General features: G+C 40.3%; 2 protein-coding genes across 10 annotated transcripts in view; both read right to left on the bottom strand.

The window, feature by feature from the left end:
- Positions 1-1,035: 1,035 nt before the first annotated feature.
- Positions 1,036-5,633, bottom strand: scamp2l (secretory carrier membrane protein 2, like). The gene is made up of 9 exons (XM_057346417.1): positions 5,389-5,633; positions 4,703-4,780; positions 3,883-3,954; positions 3,621-3,735; positions 3,409-3,537; positions 3,163-3,322; positions 2,609-2,710; positions 2,137-2,254; positions 1,036-1,804 (listed from the first exon to the last, which is right to left on the bottom strand). Exons 1-9 carry the CDS (start codon positions 5,536-5,538, stop codon positions 1,664-1,666), a joined length of 1,065 nt encoding a protein of 354 aa, XP_057202400.1. The 5' UTR covers positions 5,539-5,633; the 3' UTR covers positions 1,036-1,663.
- Positions 5,634-5,941: 308 nt separating this feature from the next.
- Positions 5,942-8,921, bottom strand: part of myo9aa (myosin IXAa) — a 111,724-nt gene continuing 108,744 nt past the window's right edge. For 6 of the 9 annotated variants that reach the window (XM_057345729.1, XM_057345643.1, XM_057346132.1 and 3 more), the window contains 3 exons: positions 8,104-8,306; positions 7,866-8,008; positions 5,942-7,783 (listed from right to left, as the gene is read on the bottom strand). In XM_057345729.1, coding sequence (XP_057201712.1) covers positions 7,365-7,783; positions 7,866-8,008; positions 8,104-8,306 — 765 coding nt within the window. In that variant the 3' untranslated portion in view covers positions 5,942-7,364. The remainder of the gene's footprint in view (positions 7,784-7,865; positions 8,009-8,103; positions 8,307-8,921) is intronic. The other 3 variants (XM_057345892.1, XM_057346211.1, XM_057346300.1) reach the window with 1 other exon arrangement.

The raw sequence follows: 8,921 nt of genomic DNA, 5'->3' as shown, positions 1-8,921 counted from the left end.
TTTAAAAATATATGACTAAATGCTGAGAATGACATGAACTAAGATTTATTAAGCTGTACCAGTATTGATCATTGTTAGTTATCGAATGCATTAACACACGTTCATAAATCCAAGCAAGTGTTACCCTTTTTATTTAAGTAGACAAATCGAGATCAGTTTTTCTCTTATATTGATATTATAAGTCCACTATTGCCCTCTGCTGTTGTGTGTTAGGTATGATTTACAGAATACTTTGCGTCAGTGCTCGAATTGAATCAAGTCCCCACCATAAGACTTTTTTTGGTGGGGGTGGGGGTTAGTCTCGCAATATACAATTTATACAAAATGCACAATATATTTGATCATAATATGCATAACTATATACTATTTATTAAAAACAGGCTCACATAAAATAACAGGCTTCTTTTACTGTATTTTGGATCAAATCAGTGCAGGCTTGGTGAACAGAAATGACTTTTGAACAGTATGTCCAACAGAATAATTCTAGCATTATTTACCAATGTAGTATTTACCATTTTCCCTAAAAACAACTGGCTGATTGACACTTTGTGGTAATAATGTTTGTTCCAAAAGACTTCCTTAAATGCAAGAAACTAGTTTATTAGATATTCAAAATATAAATTGTGACAAGACCGGCTGTCAGTCTGTGTGTTAGTGTTGTGGGGATTTTTCAACGGTTTCAGTGCAGTTTACATAGTTACATGTGTAAATAATGAATTCACGAAATTTACCATGTCCATTGCATGAATTTAATCACGTTTGTCATTATCATTTTTACTCAAATAAAAATATCTGATGGGCCCCCTAAGTCTATTTTTTACTTCGTCCCTAATGCCTTTTGGGGGTCCCGGATCCCCCCAGCCCCCCTTCAATTCGAGCACTGCTTTGCGTACTTGTTACAGTTGAGTCACATCCAGTGATGTTTTCACTTCCTACAATACACATTCGCACCTTTATTGTAACTAAAACAATCCTCAAAAGACTGAATTTCTGGCCCATGTTGTACAAATGTAAATTGAAGAGAAGTAAACAACATACCCAGAATCTGTTTTATTCAATAAATTGTAAAACATGAGCAGTCCAACCAAATCTGCCACGACGAAATAAAATCTCAGTTTATAAATATGTACAATTTTTGTTCATAGTTAAGAACACTGCAATACCAGCACATCAATATAACAAGACTGTAACATGAAGAAGCAAACATATATTTCAGCACAACAGTACTATTGTTCAATCAGAAGAATCGTTCTAAATACTTTTTGTAACTAATAAAGCAAGGCCACCAAATGCTAAGCTTCTGTTAGGAAACAAAACTATTACCAATAATGACATGTAACTACGGTACCAAAAACAATCTTCACCACAAATACATACAGAAGAGACAAAAACTACAATTATTCAACTTTATACATTTATATCAGAAATCGTGCCTTTGAAACACGAATTTAACTATAAAGTAACCAACTTCATGTAAAATCTGTAATCGTAGTGTCAGCCTCACAGATGGACAGACAGGTAAATCTTCATTTTCAGTAACACAATCATTATATTGCACCAGATAAACCTTCTGCGTGGAAAGTTTAAGGAAGCCACAAAAGCCGACTGTTCTGTGAAACTCGTGCATTGGTGAAGTATTGAGGGTCTTCAGTGTTTGGGGATGCTAGTGCAAAGTTCCGCGTACAGCCGAAGAAGCCGCCGTAGCTGCGGCGCTCTGGAAGGTTCGGTTAGTAACCACCCCCTGAGAAAACTCCTCCTGGGCTTTCTGGAAGCTCGCACCCGTTCGCCTGTACATAGAGTGAACCTGAAGAGACAATTTACAGTTTCATCATGTCTCTCTACAATACGTGTGAAAGAAAAAATATCAACAAGAATAATAAACAGATAAACAACGAATAACAAAATTGTGGTCATTGCAAAACATGTATCATATATCACAACTGTCTCTACGATCTCATTGGTTCTCATGTGTTTCATGACTAGTGTCATGCAAGAAACAACGATTATTTAAGCTGTCCTGAGGTTGAGTAAATTATAAGAGAATTTTCATATTTGGGTGACCTTTACAAGACTTGTACTTATATATAGAGAGAAACACAATAGTTTATAACTGATTTACATTCAAAATGTTCTTACCATTTTCAGCAAGATGACCGAGAGCACAGCGTTAGCAGTGAAGAATCCCGCCACTACCATCATGAACACTGACACAGCGATGTTTGTCCCGAACGCAGCGATGGCTGTGATCCAGCCACTGACACACAGACGATACATATTACGCTTTTTGTTAAACACTTTCAGTTATGCAATCAATAAAACGTATAATACAATAAACAAACAAACATGTAACCCTAAAATAGTTTCACGCTTGTTTACACGTAAGCAGTAGTAAGCTTTGTGAAGAGCCAGAAAATAGTAAATGAAGAAAGCAAGGACGCTTCACCCGAGATCATGTGACCGTGAGGGGTCTGTAAAAAAATACAGGAGAGAGCTCAGAGACCCCAGAAAATGAAAACACCATCAGATCGCAAAGAAGGATCGGTCAAAGACAAGTAAGGGTAGAGAAGAGGAGTCACTGGCAGAAGCATCAGGTGATGGAGCATCTCACCTGTTTCCCCAGCTGGGGATCCCAACACTCTGAATGATGTACACTATCACTTGGAATGAGAAAATGAAGAAGAAAAAGAAGAAACTGAAGGAGCTGTCAGATCTGCAACGAAAACACAAAGATTAGTTATACGAGATCATGGGTCAGGGTTACTCAGAAGTCACATTAAAGGAGTAGTTCACCTTCAAAATGAAAATTCGGTCATCGTTTACACGCCCTCTTGTCATTTCAAACCAGTATGACTTTCTTCTGCAGAAAACAAACGAAGATATTTTGAAAAATGTCGGTAACCGAACAGCACAGCTCCCCATTCACTTCTATTGTAACCAGTGCAAGTGAATGGGGGGCTGTTAACGACATTCTTCAAAATATCTTCTTTTGTGTTCTGCGGAAGAAAGAAAGTCGTGCATTTCATTTCTGTAAGACGGGTGCCGAAAACGTGTTCAGGCCATATTTGACCATAACGATAAATCCTCTCTCTTTAATAGAATGGCGTTTGTTTTCTTCATGCAAAACACATTTTAGATATACTGAAATGACTCCAGTAAACTCACCTGAAGGCCTTGTAAACGGGTCGGTACCAGCAGAGGAAAGCGCCAGGAGTGAACAGAATAAACCAGAGGATTGACAGTCCGAAGTCCACTCCATTTTGAGGATATACGGTGAAGTAAGCCAGACAGGCCAGCAGGTTGAGGAACAGCGTCACGCTGTGGTCTGGGGAAAAGAGAAGAGTACCTTTCTGCATGTGACAACGCCGTTTAAGACACTGCATCATTCCCAACACACTAAACGTCACTTACACATCCAGAGGTAGTACATCATCTTGCAAACCCTCTGAAAATCCACAGGGATTTCTTCATTGAAGTCCTGATAGAAGCATGGCTTTATCGGGAAGAACCTTGGCAATGGAGGCCAGTTGTTTTGTTTACCTGTGAGCAAACCGTTTTCTTTATGTCAAGAGTTGAATGACCTCGGAAATTCATACAGAATCAGATAAGCAACGATGGCTCACCTTGTGAAGTATCTCGATCTCGAAGCTCTTGCTCTTTGCGCTCCAGCTCCGCGGCCTTCTTTTCCAGCTCCGCTTGCTGACGGAGAAGTTCAGCTTGTCCTGCAGCTACACTGGCCTGATGGAGAAGTCACACACACACACACACACACACACACACACACACGCACACACACACACACACACACACACGCTGGTTTCATACAGATGCACATGTGTGATATATAATTCAGCATTAATGTTATTCAGCGGTGTAGTAAGTAACCTGTGGACTGGACTCTACTGTTGTCTGTAGGACGGCTGGTTGGGTGGTTGTGATGGGAATGGTGCGGCCGTCCTTAAATGAGATTAAGAAAATATTCAATGCCGAGCAATCTTAAATGTGTTCCTACGTTAAAGGAAAAAATGGGTAACACACAATTTGTTTACAGTAGTTAATACCATGTACAGTATCTATGTAGAGTATTTGACAATTTTCAGGTTTGCTATCTTTTTTCTTATTTCTATATTTTCTTCGTTTCTTTATTCTAAAGCTGCTTTGCAACAACGCAGTAAAATTTACTCTAGAAATAGAAAGTCAAAGCCATGGCCGTGCAGACCCTTTCCAGATCCTGCTGCCCTCTCACCTCCCCTTTTGCCCCCCATCTCTCTCTACTGTCGCCCAAAAATAAATAAACAAAACGTTTTAATGGAATTGAACTATGTTAAACAAGACATCTGCAGCGCTATTCATTTCAACATTTAATATTAATATAATATTACACAAAATAAAAAAATAACATTAGTTAATGCACAATGAACTACCATATAACTTACAATACAAATGTATTTCTATTAACTAACAATAATACGTACTGTAAAAATATATAGCTTTTTATATTAGTTCATGTAGTAAAAATGAATTTCTTTTTTTTATTTTATTGATTTATAATTGTTCAATGTCATTCATCACAACCACACAGAAAAAAAGACCACTGAATTGCAGTCACCTACATGCCCAATAAAGGAACTTCCGTATGGTATGAATCTTGTATACACATTTCAATGTTTTTTTTAAAGATGAGAGTCTTTGGAGTCATGCTTACCAGAGAACTGGCAGTGAAGGGGTTAAACTCTCCTATTCCATCAGCAGAAGTGTCGGTCACCTGAGTTACTGATGGATCCTGTCAACACATTAAATATATTAACATGTCTATATCATATTCTTTAAACTCTTGATATGATTCATGTATAAAACAAAAACAAACCAGCACGTGTTTTTTACAGTATAAAATACCACCGAATATAAATATAGTTATCATTTAGTACAACAGTAAAAATCTGTTATAACTGTTTTATAAACACCCAAGACGGTGGATTGGACGAACCTGTTGAATATGTATAACTTACAATATGGGCTTCAGACACCTGTCGCGTGAACTAACGTTAACATCATCGCAACTGAGCGTTATACAAAGTCAAAGTTCTTTCACAAACAGACCATGTGTAGGTTAAAACTACGCCTAAATCTCAGGTTTTACTCTTATTTTTTAAGGTAAAACAACGCAAATTGTTTTAAGAAAACAATACTTCCTGTATCGTCACGGCCACGTGATTGGCTTAGCCTCAAAAAGGGGCAATTTGATTGGCTGAACCCCCGTCAATCAAACCTCGCCGTTACAAAAGCGCAGCCTCCAAGAGGCCGACCAACGAACTAACCAAACAGGTTTACAGCGCACAAAACTTTTACCATTACCTAGTATATAATAGTGATAATCTATCAGGTCTTTACCTGAAAAGGATTGACCTCCACTGGCTCGGCAAAGGGGTTGTTGTCAAATCCGGACATTGTGCCTGTCTGTAGGTACAGGTGTGCTGGTGTTCGCTGTACCTGCCGTGCCGTCTCTCGTATCTCCCTGAGCGCACACGCCGCACTGCGCATGCGTGATAGATTCAGTCCTTACGTCACGGCAGGGCTATTGAGCTCACATTACGCCCACTGAAACCGATACTGCTCGAGTTCGGATGCCACCAGTACCCTAGTAAGGGCAGTATCTATCTAGTTCCCTATCTACTGACACGATTGTTGATATGAAAAACGTATAGGCAACTCATACCTTGTAATAAAATGAAAGGTTTGAAGACAAATCACACAGTGACGTTTATACACGCGTCATTCATTCCTGGGTTTGTCATAATCTGAGCCAATCAATGAGCAGACTCTCTCAATAAAAGCAGAGCAGGTCAAACAGGTACTTCACCTTTCACGTCCTACAATCACACCAAACACAAAACGCAATGGGTGGTGTAAGGAAACACTAATACAATCACAGTAACTCAAATCTCATTTCATGAACCACGTCTTATTTGTTCAAAATGTAATTTATTTTACAACCACTGACAGTTTTGTCTTCCATAAGAAATATTTGTTCAACACACGGCTCAGACGCCACACATCTCAGGCATGTGACCCGTGTCGGCAATGAATGAGATCTACAATAACACAACATAAATTCATATTCTCAACTCTGAGGTTGATTTCATTCGTCTACACGCTCCGTAACACCATTACATCAGACAAACCTTGAGAATCACAATTTAACAGACGGGTGACATCATTTAAGACCTTTGCAGAATCCACAGTAACAGAAACGTTTTGCGGATACACATTCACTGCTTTTCTTCACTTCATCTCCAGGTTTCTCATGTTGTAAGTGACACTAACAAATAGTGATGGAGCGAGAGAACATATTCTAACATCCAGATCGTTCCGAGGTCAACATTACGAGTAATAAACGACAAAGCCGTGTGTCTTTAAAATCAAATCCACCCTCCAAATGCATTTACGTGGATTATTACGGTCAATGAAAACATTTAAATAATTTGAAAAACAAGAGATATTATGTATATAAACAGAAGAAATCGTTCGATAATACATTAAGTATTTAAATTATTGGGGGGAAACAATGCGGAGCATCAGATTTTTCCAAGAAAAATTATGTCATTTAAAATAATAATAGGTTATAATTCGTTTACTGTGGTTTTGTATATTAACACTGCTTTCACAGAACACGACTGACGCGGAAACATTTTTGTGTCTGAATGAATCCAAACAACTTGTGTATGGCTGTGGAGATTTGAAAGACCTCGACCTTTGCTTGGTCCCTTTAATGGCATCATTTCCCTCCAAGCACAACGCAACAAGCAGCACAAACCTGACACAACATATCAAGTTTTCTTACACACAAACATTCACGCAAACAATCTTTAACTCGCCAACGCATTCATTACCGATACGAGATATATGAATCCAACGTCCCAGCGGTCACTGGTGCGCTGGGCTTTATACACTTTATATCACATAATATATTTATATAGCTCTACATATTCCAAGTAAATAAAATTTATTAAATAGGCTTAAGGGCAAATACATTGCGGAGGATGCTGCTTGCAATAGTTCTACATTGTAAACATTGAAGCAGCCCATGATATAGCTTGAATTCATGAAGTTCATCAATGGCTTCGTCTCCCGCACTCGGACCGTGGCAGTCACAGAGCTGTCGATTGGAGAATCTTCCTTAGTGGAGTCGTTCAGCATTCCCTTTACCCTGCCTTCCTCGTCTCGGACCCGTAAACAAACACACACCCTCTCAGATCTTCAGCTCTGTCCTCAAGCGTTTCTCTCATCGGGGCACTTAAGGACTACAACGCAGCACATGTGAGCTAGCGGGGAGGAAAGAGCTCTTTGGACGCGTAACCTCGTGACCTTCATACCATAAACTCGTTGTTGCCGTAAACCACCATCTGCTGAGGAGGCATGTCCGGGTCCCCCTTCCGCTCGTGCGGTTTCGGTGGGGAGCTCTTGGCACCCTGAAGCCGCAGTTTGCCTTTTGCGGGGTTAAATGTGCCTCGGCTGGTGAACTGCGGCCTCTCCTCTCTGTCCTGCTCGGGGTGGTCCATGCCGTCGGGTGGGCTGGACAGAACCGATCCAGACGGAGGAGAGTTGGACCGGAAACGTGACTTGCGGGGTCGGGTTCGCACGGGCAGGTTGGCGTAGGACGACGACACGGAGGAGACGGTCGAACTGGAGTCTACGGAATCCAGGGACTCGGCCTGCTTCCGCAGAACGCGTCTGCTCTTCCCCTCAGACTTCTTGGGCCTGGAGGCGGCCAGCGCTGGGCCTCGCTCTGCTCGGAGAGGAAGAGGGTATCGAGTAAGGGGTGTGCCGGAAACGCACTTGAGCACATGCACGTGAACACAGATACTCACCGGAGAAATCCGATCCGGCTCCCTCGGAGTCCATGTTGAGATTTTCAGAACTGTCTGCTGTGCCTATCGACGCCTCGGACTCCAGCGTCTCATCATCCGACGCCCGCGGCTCCAGAGCCAGAATCTCGAAAGTCAACTCTTCCCTTTTGGGGTGAAGATCAATGAATCATTTCATTTAAGAAATATTGTGTGAAAATGTCGTAACGTCAAGCAACCGAAGAGAGATGCGGACACTTACTTCTCTTTTTGTAGATGCTCGATCTGTTCAGTCAGAACTTTCTCCTCCTGCTGCATGGCCACCTGCTGTTGCTCGGACACCTCTGGGTCTCTGGCGACTTCGTCGTCTACGCTGTCTAGCGGCACGTCTGGGGCGGTCGGAGAGTGAGGACTCACCGGAGGTGATGGTGTGGGATATCTCGCCCGGTGTCCCTGCCCTTTACCCTGTCAAACAAAACACAACACTTATGGAAATATGAATGATTTACAGTGTTATTCTAAACTCCTCCTGACTGTTCTACAGGTTCTACAGCTAATACGGATAAAGGGTCCAAAGTTAACTCTTTTCAAACTAAATAATGGCTGGTGGATTTAGAAAGTTAGCCAGTCACAATTTTTAACTAGCTAGGATAAAGGGATAGAAAACAGAAATTCTATCGGTTTGTATTCACCCTCATGTCATTCAAAATCTGTTTATGACTCTTGCTTCTGTGAAACACAAAAGAAGATATTTTGAGAAAGGTCTCAGTGGTTTTGTGTCCATACAATGGAAGTCAAGGGGTCCAATGCTAGGTTCTTTTTAGTTTACTAAAATTGCAACTTTGAAAGCGTTCCTGTTCATTGAAATAGCACTTAAATGATAACAAACAAAAGCTAAAATAAAACAAAAAAATTATTAACCTTATAAAGCAACATAAAAAAAATAATAATAAAATGACAAAAGCATAAAACAAAATGGTTAAAAAATGTAACTAAAATGAACATAAAAAATAAAAAGCTAAAAATAAAAGCTAATTAAAAATATTAATAATAAAACTAAACAAAACTAAAAACAAAACT

The sequence above is a fragment of the Triplophysa rosa genome, linkage group LG1 (assembly GCF_024868665.1).
Source record: "Triplophysa rosa linkage group LG1, Trosa_1v2, whole genome shotgun sequence".
In the NCBI taxonomy this organism is placed as follows: Eukaryota; Metazoa; Chordata; class Actinopteri; order Cypriniformes; family Nemacheilidae; genus Triplophysa; species Triplophysa rosa.
The sequence above is the reverse complement of the archived record's forward strand: the minus strand, read 5'-3'. Positions and strand labels throughout refer to the sequence as shown.

Bases quoted from the DNA above. Each gene is read 5' to 3' on its own strand.
- scamp2l (XM_057346417.1), bottom strand. From the start codon at position 5,538: ATGCGCAGTGCGGCGTGTGCGCTCAGGGAGATACGAGAGACGGCACGG. The intron at 2,255-2,608 runs GTGAGATGCTCC...TCTGTGTGTCAG, and splicing joins ATCCCCAGCTGGGGAAACAG to TGGCTGGATCACAGCCATCG. The intron at 1,805-2,136 runs GTAAGAACATTT...TTGTCTCTTCAG, and splicing joins CGGTCATCTTGCTGAAAATG to GTTCACTCTATGTACAGGCG.